General features: G+C 33.0%; 1 protein-coding gene across 1 annotated transcript in view; it reads left to right on the top strand.

Moving 5' to 3' along the window:
* The window catches only part of LOC137923782 (uncharacterized), a 127,005-nt gene that overhangs the window by 37,859 nt on the left and 64,973 nt on the right, over positions 1-24,173 (top strand). Inside the window, exon 11 of the mRNA XM_068767055.1 lies at positions 7,628-7,787. Coding sequence (XP_068623156.1) covers positions 7,628-7,787 — 160 coding nt within the window. The remainder of the gene's footprint in view (positions 1-7,627; positions 7,788-24,173) is intronic.

The raw sequence follows: 24,173 nt of genomic DNA on the forward strand, positions 1-24,173 counted from the left end.
TGTTTATCTACCTATGGTTATTATAAGTAAATTATGGAGACGGCTTCAATGACTCTACGACGAAACTCTGTTAACAAGAATGTGTAGTTTTCCGTCTCAAGTCACAGAAACCGGTGTGGATGTCCTATTTACTCATAAAAATCTTTTTTTTTTCAAATCGGAATTGTTTTACATAATAAACAAGTGGACACCGTGGACCGGCAAGCCGAGAGTAGGATAGACAGTTGTTGAACAGCTTCAGACCTGTAGAAATATGTATGAACGTTAGGTAAATATGCATCTGAATAATCAATCTCTGTTAATATCTACTAAAGCACGGTTATATCCACACAAATATCTAACAAAGGTGACCAAAACAGTTAGCCTATATTGTCATAGGCATGCATTTAACCACTTAGTTGTCTTCTATTCTATTATCAAATTAATTTTAAACGTTTCAGCTAATTATGGAGGTTGTAGAAGAGATAAGGATTAGGAAAAAATCGCAGGGTGACGTCATCAATAGTTAATGTTACTTCAGAGCATTTCAAATGTTCTGTGATATAAAGCCGCTAGTCTATAGCGATTGGTGCTCTGAGTTTTAATGTTTATATTTCTAATCGTTTCATTTGTACATACAATCCAGAGTATTAAGGTGCTATTTCCATAGTATTAATCGTGTATTTAAGGAAACAATTTACGTTATACAAATTGATTCCTCTATGTTAAAGTAACTATAGTTGAGTCGTTAATGAACTTAAAACTGATTTATCTCTAATTAATGTGTTTCGTATTGTTTGACTAATCAAAGTTTGTAGAATTTAATAATAATTCGCGTTTCTTTAATGTCTTTGTTTGTCTTAACGTATTATAATTTAAACAAGAGTTGGTTTGTACGGATCACTTGTTTTAATTAGGATCGTAGAAAAAAGCTTAAATCAGGCAAAAGAAAATGGCGAATTTAATATAAAGCGACAAGAAAAAAAAACATTTTAAAATTAAATTTGTAATATTTTACTTTGTTTAATGTTCATTACAAACAAATAGGTATCAGTTATGAAGTATCGTTTAATATAATCACGTCAGTATTTTAACTTACCTAGGTCGTGTGATTTGACCTTAAGCAAATGAAATATTAATGTAAGGTTTTTATTACCAGCATGACAAGATCGTAGTGTTAAGATAAAACATTCAAATGTTTACTACAAAATAGATTTTTTGTTTAGCATGAAAAAGTTGTTCAACTTTAATTCATTGGATGTGAAATCAGCAGACTGAATAAGTATATGTCAGGCGTATTGTTTCCTTTGTTAATTTTAATTATTTTATTTTAAGGTATAATCCTGTATTATTTTCGATTTTATTTAGTTTATTATTTTAATAAAGCTATGTTATATGTCATTTGAGTTGTTTTATTTTTCTGCTTGTTTTATTTTGTTATCTTACAATGTTGTTTAGTTTTTATTATTTTCATTGCAATGTTAGAAAACAGAGCTAGACGAAGAAAGTAATTAAATAGAATGTTCAAATATTTCTTAATACTTTTATTCTTCAAATTAAGTTATGATAATATGTTCTATTTGTAATATATGTATAACTGTGTTCTTGTATCAATTGAACTCTAAAATTTTCAAATAGACTACATAAGTTAATTAAAGGTTTAATATAGCGTTAATAGAAGAGACCAAAATAAGTTGATAAGATATATATTTTATAAATTGCCTAGCAACATTCTAATGCGGAATAAAATCTTAGTCTAACTATAACAACAGATTAAGCGAAGATTCGTGCTTTTTAAGCATCCTCGAATCGGAATGTTAACCGCCTATTGAGCGACAACCCGTGATCAGGTCCATTTTATGGAGCTCTGATACCCAGTCACTCCATGGAGCTTACGAGATGAGATCGGCGGCAAGGTGGAATATCTGATGCAGTGGCTCTGGGCTCGTTTTCCGAAAGATCTCTTAGTTACTTCAAAAGAAAAGTGTTGGCCCGCCGACAGCAAAAATAATACCCTCGTACATTCGAAAAATATTAAATTCTAATTATTATCAATTCTTTATTGTCTTTAGTTACCTATACTTCTGGCGACGGGCCCGCCATCAGTTCATGATTTGCCCGAGTGGCCCCTAGTCTTAATAAGTCTGTGCAACCATGCTCTTATTCATGGTAACTGTAAATACGACAAAATATAATTGCGACATCAATTCTGCTTTCAGATTTTGTTCAAATTAAAGAAACAAAATGGTTCTATTGAATTAATTAATACTTTTTGTTGTATATACATATAATTACCGTGTCTATTTAAATTAATTTAAAAACATAGTAATATAAAAGAATGCTAGTTTAAAATAGTAAAAACGCCTTTCAATTCCGAACAGTGAATTCATGATCAAACAAATAGCATTTATGTTTCAGGTGCAAAAATATTGCTTTGTGCAAATGTAAAAATCAAATAAATGTTTCTATGGCACGTATAAATAGGTAACAATAGAAAAAGTTATTTCGTAAACTGATTTAGGTGTTTTTTTGTTATTTTAAGTAGAGTTTGTGGCCAATTATTTTAACAAGGATATGTAAGTATTTGTTTTTTCGTTTGGTTCTAACCTATTGATTTAATGCTACATGTCAATTCTCCGACCTTGAGGAGGAAGTAGGGCGCAAAAGGTTTAATCTAAATTAAAACCTCTAATGTAAATTTGCTCGACATCGTATTTTACTGGAATGCCGCCGAGCTTTCAGATCAGAACCACCCCGTAAGAGCCTCCGAGAGAGTACCTCTGCTTGAGCTGTCATTTTATACGCGGGCAGTATTCCGACTGAAGGGCGCCTGAGAGGGTTGTACCTTGACTTGATCGGTTGCTATTGCCAGACCTACCTCTCTGTAAAGCATTAACGCTAGGAGAAATGGCAGAACAAACTCTGGCAACGAATCTATCAAAGAAAATCGGGAGAAGTCATATGTTCATTTAATCGTCCTCACCGACGAGAAGGCCTTGTTTTTGATTGGCTACGAAATGCTTTGTGAGCTATCTGTTTTTTTGTCAATACGGATTCCGGATACTCGAGAGCTTATCTCAGTCTCAAAACGATGACATTTGAATGTACCCGGAGGGCAGATATCTCCCGAGGTAAGTGAGCAGTAGGAGGACGGGGGAGGTAGACAAAATCACGCTGTCTGTTCTTAATAATATCGTGTGCGTTATGTGACAATAGCGACTAGCACTTCTGCCCACACCGGTAAGAATTATTTTGTATTATTATAAGTTTTCCATGCAGGTTAAAACTGGACATCAATACATAATAAGAAATTATATAACAAAAAGCATCCGAATTGCTACACTTGTTTCCTGTTATTTAGTTTTTTTTTTAAATACTTTGATAGAAGATATTTTTACGTTATGTAGCGCCTGTAAGATATGAAAAGCATTTCTCCTCTTAATTACTGTAGTGACTTAAACTCAAAGGCTATTTTACAATCTTCTCGATATTCATGTAAATTGATAATAAAATTTTACTGTTAATATAACTTTAATATGTATGTATTAGAAATACATTTGTTATACTTCAAAGTAAATATACACACATTATATTACATACGTACATTAAACATAAATTTAGATTTTGTACGGGTTTTATACATTTAATTACATTTTTAAAAAAACTTATTGTCATTTTGTCGATGTTCAAGTAGTTTTTGTGTATTTCTTGTTCTCTCGGCATAAAGATACTAGAGAAATATTTAGAACTGTTTGATCTTATATTTTTATGATCTTATATTTAATTAAACGGCAAGCAGAATATAGTAATGGCGCTGTTTGTATCTGACCAGTTTTGATTTCATATATCTTAGACGAAAAATTTTTTTACTAAATTACATTACAGGTAGTTACGCTATATAAGCTACTAAAAGGTACCAGAGTTTCCTTAAAAAAGATTTAAAACTAAAATTAGGTGTAGATTGTATTCCTGAAAAAATAATTTAAAATTTGGACTTGATAATATTTGATTCTAGATTATACTCATCGAGCGATTCATTCTCTTTTAAATTAGTATGAATTTGTAGCTTGAAACATTTAATGGAAGTAATCTTCAAAAGGTCATCGTTGAGGTAACTTTCCTATGGTAATGTGTAAAAAAGACCAATCATTTGTAACTGGAACGATTCTTTTATTTCGAAAGATAATTATGTAAATAATAGAAAAGTAAAACACAATGCGGTATATATTGCACTACTTTAAACGTTTGACATAAATAGTGAAATCGTTACCTTTAGTGTATGATTCAATATATCTAACAAAATGTTACCGCTATTTGCATTATATTCCTTAAAGATTATGACCTGTATGTATATTATAAATGTTAGAAATACTAAATTTTGTCTTTACGATAGAGAAATAAATATTTTCTTTTTAATACGATGTTAAACATCAAAAAGAGAATTCACGTTGTCATCGGCATTAATATTATGTAATTCAGACCTAAAATGGAGTTTAAATATACATATAAAAAGAGCTTATAGTTATTGAATAATGTCTTGAATAATTACTTAACTTTTACGCAAAATGTTTTGTACAAAATGAAATTTAGGCTAAAGTCTGATTCCACTCTAATTAGATGATGAGCTGAAAGCAACTTGTTTCTAAGTAATCATGATTCTAACTACTTGTAGTTTAAACTACTGCTAAAAGTCATAATTTTAAAGATGCAATATATATATATATATATTTGTCTTAAATAAGCTAATACTAGGTTTTGAACATTTATATTGATTACTTTTATATGTAGACACTGGAAGCAGGCCGCTTGCCTCCAGTATTATTTGAAATTTAGAGCGGAGGCCTATCGCCTAGCTAAGGACGTCCTACGACTGAAATCATGACGATGATGACTTCTGTACGTCATGAAAAGAATGTTAGAACACAAATCGGTTGTATTTAAATTGACCTTCCCTATACTGGCATCTTCAACATCAACTTAAATGCCAAGGCTACGAGGGTTGTTAACGTAATCCGACCGAGGTGCCAGTCGTATTTATTGTTTAATCAGTTTTAAAAACTTCCTCAATTCAGTACTTACAACAATTCATTAACAAGCTTCACAGACAATAAAACTTAACACTGTACCAGGAACTTTTTTAATACGATAAAGACAGTACGACTTGTATTGATTGTAACGTTTTTGTATCCACTTAGGGATATTAAATCTCAACTTCATGTCCTCTCCAGGCAGGTGCAAATGCATTTCAATCATCACAGTCTGCGTACACTAAAACCTACCTACCGTCTATAAGTTTGAAAGCAGCTAGATAAAATCAAAACAAAATTTAACAATCTTCAATTAGTTATACGAATAAAAATTAAAAATTTATCAAAAAGTAACTTATACCAAAGTGAAAATTTACAAATAATGGTAAAACGTAATCAAATTATAGCTTTATCAAAGTGACTACTACTTCAACTACTTTGCTTCAATGATTTCAGCACAAATTTTAAGCATTCTCTTAATTAACTTCTTAAAATAATCTTCATCTAACTTGTTCCATTCACTCTCTAATAACTGGCATAAATGTTCTGTGCTAGTAGGAGAGCAAGTTTTCATTCTCCTATCGAGTTCATCCCAGACAAGTTCTATGGGAGACAGATGAAGGGACTGCGATAGCCATTTCATGATTTTGAAACCTTTTCATCTGTTTTTTTCTTTTAAAAGTTTTTCAGAGTTTAGACGAATGCTTAGGATCATTGTCTTGCTGAAATGTAAATTCAGGACCAATCAGATTTAACCCACAGGGTACGTCGTGTCCCGAAGAATTTTTAAATAACCTTCTTTGTTTAGTTTTCTAGTTATCCTCACAAGATTTCCGTTTTTATTGTTCCCGAAACATCCCCAAACTATCACACTACCACCACCATGTTTCACTGTTGGCACTGTACACGTTTCGGAAGTTCTTTCTACTTTTGATCGGCGAAACAACACACGTCTAGATCCGAAAATCTGAAATTTCGATTTATCACTCCATAGAACATTTTCCTAATGATCTGTAGTCCAATTTTTATGTGTCTTTACCCATTCTAGTCTATTTGCTTTGTTTCGAACGGTTAACTTGGACTTCCTAGCAACAACACATCCTCTCAGACCCAAGGCCAGAAGTCGTCTTTTAAGTTTTTACTGAGATGGGCGTTTTTCGCGTGCTATTCACTGTTGCGGTAATTTGTGTCGCTGTTTAGCGTCGGTTCCGTTTAGACAGAACTCTCTGATGAAGTTATCTCCTGTGAGTAGTTGTGGTCATATGCCTGCCTAACCTTTTTCTGTCTGCGTTTGTCCCCGTTTCTTGTTTAATTGCAAGAATGTAGTGATCACCTTTGCAAGAAGTTCTAAGGCTTGCTGCAAAAGTTTACAGTATCCTTCCTCTCGAAGCATACTAATAGCTCTTCGCTGTTCAAGCGTAATTTGCTTGCGTTTTAGCATTTTCAGAAGAAAAAACGCGGGAATAACCGTAGTCAATAATTTCCGAATACAGATAAGGTCACGACTTGCGGGTGCCAATACTCAAGTGCGACTTAACAGGACCCGAAAAGTTAAATATAAAAAATAACAACAACAGGAACACTTGAAACACCTTTTTCGTCAAAATCTAAGAAATTGGTAAAACATTTTTAATGAGAGCCGACGATCCCTTTATGAATATATAAACAATAGAAAAAGCTGCAAAGATAACTTTTATTACAAATTTTTATCGCCTAGAGCAGGTGTTGTTTCGTTTTGACCAAAAACCGGTAGGCTCCCAACGTTTGGACGGTAGTATATGCATCTTTTTAACGGAGGGTTGGATCTCTTTGCAGTATTACTTATAAACTTCAGGTGTGTAGGTATTGAAGTAAAAAGAAAACTTACATGTACGGCTTAATTTATGATTAATAATTAATATTATTGATATTATTATTATTATTGACATTCGTTAAATATTAATGTTAGGTACTAGTGTGTTGCCTGTGATCACTAATGAATCCAATGATCACTTGTAAGCAAGGGTTGTTCGCTGAGAGAAATGAGATTTGAAGAGGAATCAGTCAAAGACGTAGCTCGAAGATTTGCTTATCTGTAGTGACAGTGGGCGGGGCATTTCTCGTGCAGCTGACGATCGTTGGGGCTGAAATAGCCTCGTGTGGAAGTTACGAACCTGTAGACGGTGCGTGGGTAGGCCCCCCACTAGTTAGAAGGTCGCATGAAATCGCTCGTTGTCTGCAGCACAAGACCGGTGATCGGGGCGGCTATTGCAATGGAGGCGTTTATCGGCTAACATAAATTTTACCTTTGCAAATGTGAGAGTTACACGATGTATCAGAAAAAAAATCATTTTTTTTCTTCCTTTTTATCATAGTTTTTACTGTACCGATAAATTATATCGTGAGTTATGTTAAGGAATCTGTAAAAACGTTATGGTACACTTCAAACATAAAACGTGTGAAGTGTACCAAATCAATTTTTAAGATAATCCTATTTTCAATATCTTGGTACACTTGTTTGTTTTCCTAAAAAAAAATAAAAAAAAAATTGAATATTAGTAAGTTATTGTTACTAACTTTGCTTACAATTTCTGTGTATATATATATAGTACACCTGATAACTTTAGATGATGTTTTGTTAGGAATACAAGAGGAGATCCATGCTGCGCGACAGTCAAACGGAAACTGAGATGTGCTTGCTACGCGCGGTGTCTGCCGCATCCGTTGCTAGTGGCGCCACGGACCGCAGCGGCAACACCGATAACTACGTTGAGGAATATGTCTGCGATGTTCCTTTTGCTGGTAAGTAATAGTTTTAACATATGACTAAGTTAAGTAAACTGATAATAGGTATATTATAATTTTAAGTCAATATTTTCTCTCAAATTAAATCAGTTGTCGTAAAAAACATGTACTTGGATTTTACAGGTTTTCCCACCGAAACTTCAGTAGGTGAGTGATGGACTACGTTAGGTATTCTCCGATTATTTTTGGGTAGAGATCCATATTTCAAAATTAACTGATACCTAGCCTTTTTGCCTATGAATACACATTTGGTTAAAAATACTTACCAATCTAATAATTTCGGTTCATTAAGTAAACTTGACGTCGTTTTCTCAAAAGGCATCAGTTTTTAAAAGTACAACAATGTTGGTTACGGTCATTATAAAATTTTTGTACACGAAACGGAGGTTATTCAGTATCTACAAAATTAGTGTTTTTTAATAGGGGGATAATTTTTAAACCATCTCGACCTCCAAAATTGTTTATGAACAAGTTAATCTGTAAAAAAAATACTTTAGATATCTAAAATTTCAACCTCATAGTCAAATTTGAGAGAAGGAAATTCTCATTATTTATCTTTACCTTAATGTATTTATTATATATCTCACTTGTAGTTGAAGGCTTTTTGAATTTAGACCATGCAATTCTCAAATGATTTTTATATTCACCTTTCGGCAGATCGATCCTTTTTACGTCACCTATTAAGGTTTAACACATAACATATAACACCTGCCAAAACTAAATATTCAAATAATGTTAAATCGCGTGATAATGGCGGCCAATTAAGCGCTGAATTTCGTGTAATATTGTCTGCAATACATTGATTGTTCTGATGTCTGCGTAGTCCTGTCCTGGTGAAATATCATATCAGTAGTTTGTATTGGAAAATTATTGTCGGAAAAATCTATATTATATAGTTTACCAAAATCAAATTTGAACCGAAACATTGTGCTTCATTGATGAATGCTAATGCAGATTAATTAAAATAGAGTGATTGAAAATAGGCGTAAAGGCTTTAAACGGTAAATGTAAAGATTATTTGCCCTCAAATAATGTTAGGTTACACCTAACCAAAATCAATGGTTTTAAAAATATTAAATAACGTGCGTTTTTTTATTTATTTATTTATTTAATATTTTTTATTGTACACGATAAGATACATTTAATGTTTTACAATAATATACAGAAAAGTACAATGGGCGGTCTTATCACACAAGGCAATCTCTTACAGACAACCATATTAAGGAAAAGATCAAAGTATTTATAAAGGGTAGTTCACGTGTACAAAAAAATACATATTCACAAACAAATGAACATAAATATACAAAAACATACATAGACATACATACTTAAACATACGTACATACGTATATAACATATATATTTATAATAAAAAAGGTTTAATACATATTATAAACACATTACAATAAATAAAAACATCTAACTGACTTCGATCAGTTCAGCGTTTTCAAAGTTTATAATAATATATAGTAAATATATTAAAATGAATTATTGTTTACTATTTATTTACTACCCACAGTATTGCCAGAAATGATTCATCCCAAAAGAAAAATAAATTAATGTAATTTATTTCAGATTCATCAAACTGTATATTCACAAATGACAAAAATTGTCCAGCGAGTCTTTGCTTATTATTTCATTTAACACGTTAGCTGCCACTCCGGTCACCGGTGACCGGACCCCTACCTACATCTACGCGCCATTACGGTCACCGGTGACCTCAAGGCAAACCTGTTTTTGGAACCAATTTGTACGCCGGAGGATGCGTTTTTGATACATTTTCTGTACTGAAGTGACCGGAGTGGCGCTGTAGAATACTTCTTTGGCGTGGTTCCTGCCTACCTACGTTTTTCGATTTTTTTTTCTTAAATTGTAAACATAACAGTTTGTGATAAGTGAAGAGCAAGTTGTTTGTGCTCTATGTTTGTATTTTTAATCAAACTTAGCATAGGAATAGCTTTAGCTTGGATTAAGAATAACATAATAGAAATATGCTATTTCAATCTCAAATGTTCTACATCTACATATATGAGAATCATAAGGGTTCAAAAAGTTTGTTGAAGGAAAAATAAACCAACTTTAGTATAAAAATCACAGCGCAATAATTATTCAAAAGTATCAATCAAAAATAACATTAACATGTCTAATTAAAAACTTAAAAATAACGATGAGATTGATTGAAACACGCCAAACAAAAATATGGTTCGTTTGGGCATTCTTTGCAGTATGTTTGTAGCATACTGAACAGAAACGTCTTGTGTTTCTAACATTGCCCTCTCGCTTTTTCAACTGGTGCTTCAGTTGTTTTGGTCTTTCAGTATTTTCGGGTTTTTCACTATCCATTCCTGAATCTACCAGGTACTCTATTAACTGCCTTCTATACCCTACTATACTTTCTCTAACTTTTTTATTTTCAGTGTACATAATCCATCCATTTACAACAGCTGTATTTAAAATAACTTCGATTCCTAATTTTTTATAATTTAACTGTTTTTCTTAATGGCGACGAATATGCAGCCAGGAGAGGGTGACCGGAGTTGCGGTCACTCCGGCGCCTTCGTAACGTTTTTACATATTTTCGCTTCACAACGCCACGTAGGTCACCGGTGACCTCGTCAGGTTTTTTGAAAATATTTTGAAAACTATCGAACCGATTTCACTTTAAGTTAGATATATTTTCATATCTTAACATTCCACACCAAATATCATTAAAAAGTTTTTCTAAAAAAAAATATATTTCTTCTATGGCAGCTAACGTGTTAAAGGTTTTAGTGGACCCTTGTGCTTTATTGAATGTTATAGCTAGCTCGTCGGCTTCCCAATCCCCTAATAAAGCAATATATGGAGGCCAGTGCTGTGTCTTCTGTTTTGAGCTTCGCTACCTCAGACCTGCCACTTGCGCCTTGCCCTCTTAAACTTGTAAAATTTGTAAAAGAAGTTTAATGGATTTTTACAAAAGTTATAATATTGAAAGAAACAAACAAACAAACAAAACAATTAAGGCATAAAATATATATTTCTTACAAAAAGTATCCGCCCCAGCAATACGACGGCAGCAAAACCATCATATTGAAGTTATCATAATATTAAATAAGTATTTAAATTAAAATACATAATTGGGAATAAAATATATAAAAACAGATTTATTCTAAAATGGTTAAAAGTTTTCACGTTCTTTTGCTTTGATGTATCTACTACAATAAACACCTTGTTTAAAACTATTGAGAGGTGCAAATACATTAAAAATACGTTTTGAAATCTTTTTTTATAGTTTCAAACATTGGAGTCACTAAACTATTAATTTTTTCATTGTGAAATCTAGAAAGGTTAACAAATGTAATAAATCCTTTTGTACACTGCGGCTCTTTTCGGCGAGTCTCTTTAAACGCTAAAATATTTCCGAACAAAGCGTATCGGAGGCGTGAATAGTGAATTCTGTCGATTCTTTTGTTTGCGCCGCAAACAGGCGGCTCAGAGCGCCGGCGGACTGGCCGAATGTAAACACGGCTCGGCGCTGCCGACCGACATCCCGCAATCAAATATTTTACCAATATTTGATTGGACTTCGCCGCGTTTTATTTTCTCAGTTCCGCACAGCTTTTTTGGCGCGAGTTATTTGGATGAGTTTTTAGCTCTTTGAAATATTTGGTGTACGTTATCTTTCCGTGTAAAGTGAATAATATAAAGCTTTTGATCAAAGTCGTTTGTACAAAAAACTTATATTTATTTAAATACTCTTTAATGATAATATGTTCCTAGAGACGAAAGTCTGCGACCAATGTATACAGCATTAAAACGCTGTCAGTCGCTTAGGACATTATTGGCAAGCTCACAGTTGTTCAACAAGCCATGGAAAAAGCTATGCCCGGTATTTCTCTGTGAGGTAAAATCGGTAATGAGAATATTTATAGTGAAACGAAAGTTACTGACATAGCGCGCAGAACAGATGTCGTCGATTAATTCGTACATAATTCAGCACTATATCATAAAAGTATTCAAACGATATTGATAGGCTTCAAGGTATTCATCTTTGTACATTATAAAAATGTAGTTTATATTAGTTAGCATCAAAGCTAACTAATATAAACTCCTTACGTTAGTCAACCTCATACGTGGTTTAAGGCTATTCTGAAAAGAATCAATCGGTAATATAAATAAAGACATACTAACACTACTAAATTTATACACGTACACATTATTTCATAGTTAATCATGGGCTTAATATAAAACGAAATTGCTTGCCGTACGATGCTTATTTCGTATTTAATCATAACTAATAACATAATGTCTATCGCAATACGTAATTGGCTTTTTTATAATCAATCAAACGCCGTAGAGGCTTACCGCTATTAGCAATAAGCATAGCGGTGCGGACTTACGAAATACGCGCGTATGAATGTAATTAATGACACGAAAGCCGCATACCGTCAAGGTGCTTATACAGAAGTATTTTATTTTTGTAGTCTTAGTTATACGTGAGATGTTTAAAAATATGATTAGATGTAAAATTTCCATATGGCTGCCCACGTAATGTAACGGCCCCAAATGTGGCTACCGAAATAGTTCTCTTTATTGGTTACTGTAAGGAGGATGAACACCTTCAACGCACCTTCGACACTTGGTCACCTCACGCCATTGGAAACGGTCACTATCGTCATCATGTCAGTGTTTAACCTAACACGGGACGACCGTCCAATGATAGTCATAGGTCTCTCCCATAAATTTACCATAGGGACGGTAGGAAGCAGCTTACAACCAGTGTATTTTGTCTTAACGAGGTCGTCTGTCCATCTTATGAGTAGATGTCCCACACTGTGCTTGCTGCTTTGTGGTCTCCACTCCAGACCCTTAAGGCTCGACGGCTATAGAACAACAGCGTTGTTCTGGTAGAAAAAAAAGTTAAAAAGTTCAAATTAACACACTTTACTTTATGGTACGTAAGACAGATTTAAAAAATTTTGAAATAATTATTTGTTAATAAACAACTGTTAAGTTTAAAGAATGTTTTTAGATTCCAATACACTATTATTTTATTTGGAGTTTTTTTATAAATTTTATATTTTTGCCAAAACATGTTCAATTATTGCACTGACTGCTTCTTCACAATAACTAGCGTTGTAAACTCCTTACCGATCATTTTAGATAGACGTGATGTTGGAGTTTCTTCCGCCATTCTTTAATAGGCAACGTTTTCCTAATTGGTAGTAATGTTAGCCAGGTAATATCAACCGACCAATTCGAGGCTCTCGCGAGCGACCTTGAGTCGGAATGGTAAACGTGTTATAACAACGAGCGACAACTCAGGGTAGGGGGGGGGGAGGTTTTTGGCGGCTCTCAAGCTTCATCACTCGATGTAAAAGCCAGGCTAACCCTAAGCTTCATTACCTCAAAAAAGGTTTTCGGCCAAATTTACGCAATATGCGCGTTACCCCCTAGAACCCGCAGAACCTGCAAATGCTTCTTTGGTAGCAGTGTAAGTCAGGTAAAAAATAAACTCCATTTCTAACCCCAACTACTAACAAATCCGCCTAAAAGAGTAATGTAACGCATTAATATTATTCATTTACGCGGATAACGAAGCTCCAAGGACATTTATGTAGATTCACTACAAGTGTTTATTAAGCATTATGATTCGATGGCCGCCAGAGAAGGCTTGGTCTTGGCTTAATCAGTAGCTATTACCAGACAAATTACTACCGCTATTACTACTTCGTTTACTACTCTACTTTATTTTTACTTTGGAAAGTCACAATGTCAAGAAAATTAGTGTGAAATGAATTTCGGTAACGCTTCCAAATTCCAAATTTGCATAGAAAACAAAGTATTATATAAGTATTGTTATTTTTGTCGATAATCACATTTAAAATCTGTAATTTATGTAAGTAAAATCGTTTTTTATTCTACCAAATTATGATAGTCATCTGTAACCTTCAACGAACTCGTTAAAACTTGTTCCTTTCTAATAAATCGAAAGACGAGCCTCGTAAGGCAATGCCTCTTTGACCCGAATGCCATTATTAAGTTAACAATTCTTCTCGCCTCACAAAATAATATGATTGAACGATAATACTCTCGAAATTGTGTAGATCTCTAAAATGTTGCATTTAATTTCTATTATTTATATATCTCTACATAATTTTAGAAGTTAGTATTTATGACTGGTTTTAGAACAAAATTTCATCAATTACGAAAATATTGTTAAAACTGACCATTATTCATTAATTTCATTTAAATATTTTTTCATTTACTTCAAATATACACGACAATGAATAAAGACATGTAAATATTTGATACAAATTTATAGTCTTTCATACCAAAAAACCATACGATATTACGATGCAGCATTTTAATACCTGTAAATCGTATAGTTCGTGCACTAACAAGTTTTTATTACTCTATCACATGTTGTTGGCCATTAGAGGTACCTTCGAATACAGTTATTTGTTCATGATTGTTGTTGCAGTTGCACGTAAATATAACTGGCAGAAGTCATTAACTTTGTTTATAAATTTACCATTCATTTTCTGTTCGTAACCACATTTATTTCCACTGCATTATCTCCTACGGATTGTTGCTTTGGGGTCGGGTAGAGGTGTGTACATTAAAAATTTATTTGTTTTGTAAAAAAAGAGCCATCTGAGCAATTTACGGCTTAGAGCGAATCTCCTTGACAGAACTTTTTAAAAAAATCAATACTCTCACAGTAGTTTCAAAATATCTTTATTAAGTGTACGTTTTAAAATAAATATAATATATTAAAAAAGTTGGCCAAAGTTTCGACAACTAAAAAACTAATTCATTTGTAATAAAAAAAATTAAAATTGAAAAAGCATATTATAACTAATTTGACAGAAAAACCATATTATTCAATAAGTGAATATTTGAATGACAATAATCTTTATCAATGATGTCGGTTGGTTATTTTGTTTTTATTTAGATTATGTGTGAAAATGTGTAGAATTGTGCATAATTCTGTGATGTCAAACTTTTTTAAAAGATGCGTTTTTGTTGAGTTTTTTCCTGCTTTTTCTCTACAACTATAATACCTTGTGAAGCTAAGAAGAATAAAAAATCAGAGAAGGAAAAAGTTGACGATCAATATTCTGTTAAAAGTTTCAATGTCGAATCAATGAATTATGCAGTAGTTCCACTACTCAAATAAATAGAAGATTCTGGAATGAATATCATTAGAGATTTAAAGATTACTATGCTATGTGGACCAATGAAAATGGGATAGTGAAACGCTTAACTAGGCTAAGACTAGGATTACATATGTAATCGGTTATGTTTTTGAACACAAATGTGGACATAAATATAGGCGTTTATTCGGTGTAACATGTTCCAATTCGAAAATAATCGGTGTAAATAGGTGATTATGAATTAAGTATAAAAAAAATTTATTCGTTGATTTAACATTTTATGCGTTTGCGATTAAACAAAATGTCGAAATACTACAGCTGTCTATACAATTTTTTTCATACCAGTAACCCCAAACTACTGGAAAGACATTTATAAGATCATTGAATTTTTAATTGTGGCTATAATACATTGTTTTCGTGGTAATCTATGCAATGAATCCATAACCGCATATTATTAATTAGAGACACGTTCTCAATACGCGTTTCTCACCGCAGACCAGAAGCCGGCAGTTTCCTCATACCTCAGGTAAAACTTGATTTACTCGCTTTAGGCAGCACTGGCCCGGAAACCGCAAAACTCTGCTTCCGTTATAAAGAATTTCATGATGAAAATAAGCTCATTTATTACCGAATAAATGCAGAAAAGTCAATATAAAATAAGTAATTAAATTTTTCTACTACTTAAATTAGTGTTTAAGTTATTTACCACTCCATCCTATATTCATCTTATTAGTAGTAATCATTTAATTTTTGCCAACTTTGGAATATTTCATCTATATAGTATTTTTCACGCTTTCCTTTTGCTTTAATACAGTTTAACTTTGCTTATTACAACGCATATTTGTTTGAACGAATACGTCGTCGTCGTTTCAGCCCACTGTAAGGCACAGCCTCCCCCAAAGATACCCACAGGGGTTAAAGTATAATCGCCACGCATGGCGGGCGGGTTGAAGATTGCAGTGTGGTATTATGGTATACAGAAGACCCTGCTGCCCTTCCTGTAGAAACTTGATTGTGAGCAGTGCAATCCTTTATAATTAATGCACAATGTGTGAATTATATAGGATACCGGTGTTTATACAATCATCATCATCATCATTATATCAGCTACAGGATGTCCACTGCTGGACATAAACCTGCCCAAAAAATTTCAACCTGGAACGGTTGGGAACAGCCTACATCCGGGTTCTTTTGGCGTCCATCTTGTGGGTAGACAACATTAGCTGCGTTTGTCTATTGATCTGTGTTCACCAAAGAAACTTTTGTCCTTACCGGCGATCTGTTCTGCGCGTGTTAAACAGTAGTGGAAAAAATTACCATTTATCGGCGTTATTCATGGCGCCGATGTTAGTGTAATAATTTAAGACATTTATCAAAAATGGACAAATGTCCTAATTTTTAAAATGACTAGCATTTTGGTGCCCTGGAAGATTTTATGTCATATAATTCTTATGACAGCCTCGTTATTTTGGCCCGAGTATTATTTTATACCTGAGAGTTACTTTTTTTATGACGTCACTGTATGGTGTTTATATAAAGAAAATATTGCGTTAGGCTAGATCATAATTTGAACTTGAATTTTGCTTTTTTTGGCTCAGTTTTTTACACATTTTATCACAAGTCATCCACATTATTTATTAAACCAGAGTAGACGATATTTGTATATTTTTATTAAAAAAGTGTCTTGGTACTAAAAATAATCACAATTTATATTATTACCGCATGCAGTAATTTGAAATTTTCTTTCTTTTTTGAAAACTTTTAAGTATCGTGTAATACTTGAAAATTTTGGACATTAACTTAAAAAGATACAGATTATAATTTTTGGACGTTATTTGAAACATGATTTTTAGGTATATTCACTTAAAAAATAACGTGAACTAAAAAGTTTTGTTAACAAGATTATCACATTGGCACATTGGATCTAAAATTAAAAATTCTAAAACCTTTGGTATAGCTAAGACGGTTTATAACGGCTGAAATCATAACAATTGTGTTTATATTAAATTGGCTTGTTTAAATCTATTATCTTATATTATATTTCTTTTGTTACGGCTTGTAGGAGACAAAGCGGTGATGTTTAGTTTGGAAGGAGTTTACATAACACTGTTACTTCACCGTAGTACATAGCACAAACAACGCATCCAATACCGACAGGCCGTACTGTAGATCAGTCACGTATGCATTCTAATAACGTTGTAAAATATCCGTGTCTTATCTTAGTTTTAGATTTTTATTGCCTTAAAACAGTAACGGTAATGATTATTTAACTTACGGCGATGAAAGAACAGCAAACAATTAGCATTAGCAGGTGTTAATATGTTTAATTTATCTAGACAATTATAATCGCTTTATACCCATTACTTAACATTTGCCATTTCCTTCGTCAGTTCAATAGTGTTGGAAAGAATTTATTTTCACACAACCCACCAACTTATACAAAACAAGAGAATCCGAAATTATCAAAGGCGGCGCATTCTTTTTCGTATATGGCCGTTCGATTGTAGATTTACCGCTGAATATAAAACGTGCACTATGTATTTTTAGGAAAATAGTTATGGAATAATTACTAGACCAATGACTAATTATCCTTTGATTCATTTTTATTTTCGTTTTCTGTTTCTTAATTCTTTCTGAGTAAAGTGCGATCCAAGGCAGTTTGATATCTTTATTTATAAAATGCCGTACTGTTATACTGTATTTATTATAAGTATTTATGCTACATACGTATGTTTATGTATGTATTTTTGTATAAATGTATGTTTTGTACATGTTAACTACCCGTTATTTATACTTCAACTCTTTTATACTATGATTGTCTGAAAAAAAATGCCTCGTTTGATAAGACTACCCATTGTATTTTTTCTTTACTATAATGAAACAATGCATATATTTTCTAGCGTGTACAATAAAAAAAAATTAAAAAACCACTTACAAGAGAATGCGTGCATACTGCACAATGCCTCTTATATATTCACACATAAGTTACATTGGGCATACTGTCTTTCCTTATTGCTATTATACATTTTAAAACGTTCTAGCCAATGATTAACTACGTAACCGTTTGTAAATACTAATTATCTATTAACTCTAGCTACATACCTGTTTCCCTAACAAAAGAACCAGCGAGGGTAGGCGCGGCGTGTCGGGCATGGCGTACAATTGCTCGGTGCGATATCTCGAGACGCAAAAAGCGCATCGCGACATGCGCAGGCGCCGACTGGCCGACGCGCCGTCTTTTGTCTTTTATTCGCCTTATTTTTCATTTATGTCTGTTCGCAAGTTTATCAGATCGCTAATGTGTTATAAAATTTTTAAGTACATTGTGAAAATTAATGAATTGTAAACTTATGTTATAACTATATATTAGGCCTCGATATAATTTAAAGTTTTTAGCAGAACTCTATTCATCTACATATCGTTGTATTTTTTCATTATAATGCTACTGAAACTACTTTATCGTGCCTTAGGTGTGCGCGGTATGACGAAGGAGCGTATCGTCCGCTCCGTTCGATCAGTCCGTAATTAACGCTCTCGGTGGCGTTCACGTTTTTTTTAACGGTCGCCACCTGGTTTTCGTAGTAATATAATAACAAATCAAGTTCGCTCAGTAACTTTTCTACTTTTAACTAACTACTAACTAAGATAGTGGGCCCCACTAGATTATCGCTTTATGTACGCTTCTTTGAATAAGAATCATCGAGAGTGGATCTTAGCTTTAGCTGTCACTCAGGATGAGTTTCACATTCATTTTTTACGCTGGCAGAAAGAATCGAATCACAAATTGATCGGTGTCTGTAAACAAATTATAATGTCATTTGACGAATTATGAAGTTTTAAGCAGAATGTAATATTTCACAGTTAAGAATTAAAGAATGATGTGAGTAAAGGAACAGTACTTTTAACTTTACTGATTTTGTTCAGTCTCTTAATATTTTAGACGGTTTATTTGGCTAAACAATGTAAAATTACGAAGAATCTTGAAAAAATCTCTGGAATTAAAATTATACTTAGAACTTTGCGCGTTTAACAGTTTCTCACCTGGTTCAGTCAGTATTTATCGACAGGCTAATAACTTCTGGCTGTACAAAATCTGCAAGGACAGATAGCAAAAAATAGTAAATTTTAATACGTAGTAGTCCGAATATTGTAACACACTTTTAACTATATTATCATTACTTTGTTCATAATTTCTGAAGCCATCAACTTTCGAAAAGCCGGTACCACAGTTTAATTCACAGCAAATCAGCTAAAAATTCATCCCTTTAAAGTTTAAAACATCTATAACCAATCACCTTGTATAATAATATACATAGGTTAAAACTTAAGATTTGGTCATCTTTTCCATACACAACCTGTACTCGTATACAACACTTGTTGCATGAAGATATTGTTGTGCGCATTTAACATAACCGCTAAGGTCGTTGTTTAAGTGTTAATATATTCTTACATAACCGCGGCCGCAAAAGCGCGTTTCGTAAAGTTCGACTGTCGTTTACGGCGTTCAATCAGGAGGTATTATCTTTCGGTGCTATTTATAGATTTAAACGTGACTATTTGTACTGAATCAGTTTATATACTATTATCTCTGTTCGGTTTCTATTTTTGTAGTTTGTGATCCTGGCTTGATTCGAATTTTCAAAAACTGGACAGAACAAAAGCTTTCAAAGTTTTGGTTATTTTATACTATTTAATATAATTAAGAAGTGTCAGCTACTCTTATAACTGGTCACATTGTGCTACCGAGCGTTTTGAATAAGAAGGGGATATTATTTCTACTCCTGAATTCACTTAAGATTGAATTGTGTGTGGAAATAAATCTTGCGTCTACGATATTTTAGGATTAAATGAAAAAACACTTTTAAGGTCTTATAACAGCTTTTTGACCATTAACGGCCTACTACAATATACGTAATATTCAAATACTTAAAATATGTATTTGTTGAAGAATATATATATATATCTTTTTTTGATGTTAGAAACAAAAAAACACCGGCAGATCCGAAAGACTGTATTCACCAGCCCTGATCGGTCTGTCGTATTGCAATTAAAAAAATTGTCTCATGTAGGAGGGTGATCTCTTTATTTATTCATTCAATGTGAAATTAAATGTAAAGTTGATAAAATGCAAAGACGATGACTTTAACTACATTTAAACACGGTCTTGAATAAAAAATAATAAAATATTAACAGTAAATATTAACCACAAATTTCATATAAATATATAAAATTGAAAATAATAAATTTTTTGACGCGAATAGTTCAACCTGAAAACGGTTAAAAATATAATTCCATGACCTTTTAGATATCGCAGTAACGTTACAAAATGTAATGTGTTAAATGCATATCTGTTAAACGAAAGACTGAATAATGATGCAGTTTTGTCTTAAATTGGTTTAATTGCGTTTATAAAGAATTCAAGTAATTACGGGCGCCAACATTACGTAAATAGTAAAGTAATGAGCGAAGTGATTGATTATGTTAAAGAAGTAATTAGCTTAATAAACATGACTTTCGACATGTTCAGCTTGGATAAGATTTTTTTATCGGTTGTCACCTTTTATCTCGATTGGGATAGAGAAAGCAATATAGTTCGCTCGCTCCTTTATGAGTATATTCACGAAATCAAGTGGAATAACATATTTTTGTACGCTCTTTATTCGAAAAATTACAGTTTATTTCACAATTTACAAAAGTTCTTTTCATTCCTAAATCAAACACCTAGGCGACGAAGTGTATATTTGCTATACCAGTGCATCCATTGTGAAATGAACTCGCTCGATTCTTCATCTCTTTTAAGAAGTTTCTCTGACCAAATCAAATTCAATAAAATTTCAACCGAGACTTGTTTCAACACTAACACAACACAACAAACTTTTTTCAACAGCATCAAGCAGCTATAACATCGTAACCGCTAAGGTTCGTTCAATTATTCTATTCTTTGGACCTTTCTATTGTGTACGTTAGTTTTAATAGTCCGTACCTATATATTTGTCTATGTTGAAGTTTACATATCCAAATGTACCGTACTGGCTAAAACGAAGTTTGAAATTAGAACATAAACAGGGTTGTCATGGTTACTTAATAGTTTTGATTGTTTGGGAGATATTTTTCAAAGTAAATTATTAAATATGTGGTTGTATCGTCAGAAGCATTTTATTTGCAATAGTTTCTTTTCAAGTATATTTTATCACGGAAGTAATTTTTAAGCACATGGAAGAAAACTTAGAACATATTATACGCCTTAAAAAGATAAGGGATATTGTTTAAATGATTTGATATAGACATTGGGAAATGCAAATACTTGCATTTAGATAAGAAGAGATTATTTTGCGTTTGTTGAGGCTTTCCAAGCTAGTTCAATATTTTTTCAGTATTTTATAATACTGCGCACCACTTAAAATTTTATATTAACTTAATTGTCTCTACACGACAGGCGTTGTCTGTTGTATTTCTTTGAAACGGTTAGATTTATTGTAATTCAGATGTTTGAAATAAAATTTCTTTATCTTATAAATAACATAGGCAAAACCTTTATCTGCTGTTTAAAAAGTATATACTTCTAGATATTGAATATAAGCATCATTATGTAAATTTTGTAAAATTTATTTACCACGCCTTGTTTACCCATAATTAAGCTCATAGTGCTTAGTCATGCAGAATTTTTTTTTTATTATTACAAACGTTAGTTATTAAGGTAGTAACGACAGTTAACGTCTAAATGTGTTAAAGTTGACATCGACCATATGAAAGTAAGCAATACAGCCAGCAGACCACATAGCAAAACAGATGGCCGCTGGAGCCTCGAGTTTTAAGAGAGGCAACCACGGATCGGCGTATTCGGCGTAGGACGTTTGACCACAAGCTGGAGAGACAAGTTTATAAGGTCGTCAGAATACACTGGATGTAGGCTGCTTCCAATCGGTCCTGTTGGAAATCTATGAGGAAAGATTATGCCAAGCAGTAAACGTTCTACGTTTGATATAATGATATGATATGTTAATATTTCATCGCTGTATGTGATTATTGATTTTAATTCAACCGTTGTGCAAACGTGTATTGCAATAACGTTTAATTTCGCTTAAAATTTATAGCTGATATATTAATTATCGAGAGTGAATAATTTAACATTTAACATTCAAGAATAACCCTTAAATAGTCACGGCCCGCGCACGAGTTGCGATTGTCGCTTCGATTTCTTGGGCGTCGCGCCGGCGTCTCACGAAAACCACTGGCATTTGCATTTAATTTGCATTTCGGCTAACCAAATGTGACCTTTACAGTTACGGTTATAAAGTACAATGATATTTTGTCGTTTGTAAACAAATGTTGCGAACGTATCCTTCCCGTCTGGACGGTGTGGCTCCGGGCGATGAATAATCAAGTATCGATAGCTATCTGCGTAGTATTTAAGGCATGTTTTATTACTTTGGCAATCGCATGATTAACATTTGCTTAATGACGATGTCACTTGCAGCGCGACGGTTGGTGAATTTATGAACTAGTAACTAGCCCTGGTTTCGCCTACACTTTATATCTCTGCGCCTAATCCAGTCGAATAATGTAACGACCTGGACTGAGACTTTTGAGAGAGTCTTTGAGTTTATCTGTACAAAGGTAAGAAGGTCTTGCCAAGAACCTTCATCCATCTGCCGCCACAAACCCTGCGAAGCTCTAAATGCTAATGAGTCAAAGAATACAGATCATTCGTAAAAAACTCCAAATGTCCGATTGTAAATTATTCATATTATTAGTTTAATTCTCTTTAATTTTTTTTGTACAAGTAACATTAAAGAAAAAATATATAATATGTAAGACATAAAAAATATAATGGTCTTATCGTTTGCGACAATGTCTTACAGACAATTTTAGTATGTAAACAGGAGGAAAGTAACGTGCAGACGACGCTTACATTGTAAGAGACTGTTTAGAATATGATAAATCTAGAATGTACTTTAAAAGACAAATACTTACATAAATTTCCCTAAATAAGCGTACATTTATTTAAATATCCTTACTGTACTCCTCGCGCTTCGCATAACCTAAAACATATACATTGAAAGAAAAATATTGGCCAAGTTTTATACATAACATACTTAAGAACTAAAATTTGAATAAATGCATTTTTAAATAAAGATAAAAATAAGAAATCAAATTCATTAATTCAACTTTGGTACTTTTAACAGAACTGTTATTCTCTCTCATTATTTCTTTTAATGTATTTTATTTTTAACTCTATTTTGCCCTCACCCCCCGTGAAAGTGAGGGCGGTCAGAAGAGTCCGGTGTTGCTCCCGACTGTAGAGTAGCCCTCGCTTCACAAACTTACACTACATCTCATTCACTACACTGTACACCTACACGGGTATAGTCCTTCGTGCGTCCGTCTTCGATGTAACTGGAATATGATCACCCAGAGTAAATTTTTAGTCTGTGGACCTCTGGACTCAATTTTGATGAAGCTACAGAAAGCCTAAACCGGTTAGCAGCGCAACTTCAAGCTCATCAAATGCAAAAATCTACCCTCCGTCAAATAAATTATCAATCACCATTGGTGTTGCAATTTTATAAAATCGGTTCTATCTGGAGTGGAGACCAGAAGGAAAGATGACCTTGGTAAAGTCCAACGATATTCTAGGATGCGGGTTCTAACCGGTCTTATTGCAAAACTATGGTAAAGGCCTATGTCCAGCAGTAGACGTCAGATGGCTATAGTGATAATAATGATGAGGTTGTAAATGTATGCGAAGGATGCAGGTATCAATACATGAACACAAATATAAGAATAGTTTACATGGCTTTATGAAACATAATAATCTTTTCAATAGTAATCAACGGGTCAAATCTATTAAGATCATGACCTTTCTTGCAAACGGTGACATATTTACTATCATTGATACCATTACGTGGGAGCAGAGATGCGTGAGCTTGTAACTATTAATTTAAAGACAATATTAAGTCCACAATATCCCTGTAAACTAAAAAAAAGGGAACTGTGTTTTTGTTGGTGCAACAAACTTTGTTGTTTCTATAATATATATTATAACTGAAAAACATGTACAAATATCATATAAAATTTTTTTACTTAATTTTCGCCCCAATTTCAGAGATAGTTTGATTAAATTAGGTAAGCATATTTTAACGATTTAAAGTTGTAACAGTTACTTAGTGCAAACAGTAATACCGTTTTTATGATTTTTGCGTAAAATTTGAAAGTGAAATGTGGGTTTATAAGTCCCGTCAGA

The sequence above is a fragment of the Battus philenor genome, unplaced genomic scaffold (assembly GCF_028537555.1).
Source record: "Battus philenor isolate CCGP_79_NKW_IND1 unplaced genomic scaffold, ilBatPhil1.0.hap1 SCAF_22, whole genome shotgun sequence".
Taxonomy (NCBI): domain Eukaryota; kingdom Metazoa; phylum Arthropoda; class Insecta; order Lepidoptera; family Papilionidae; genus Battus; species Battus philenor.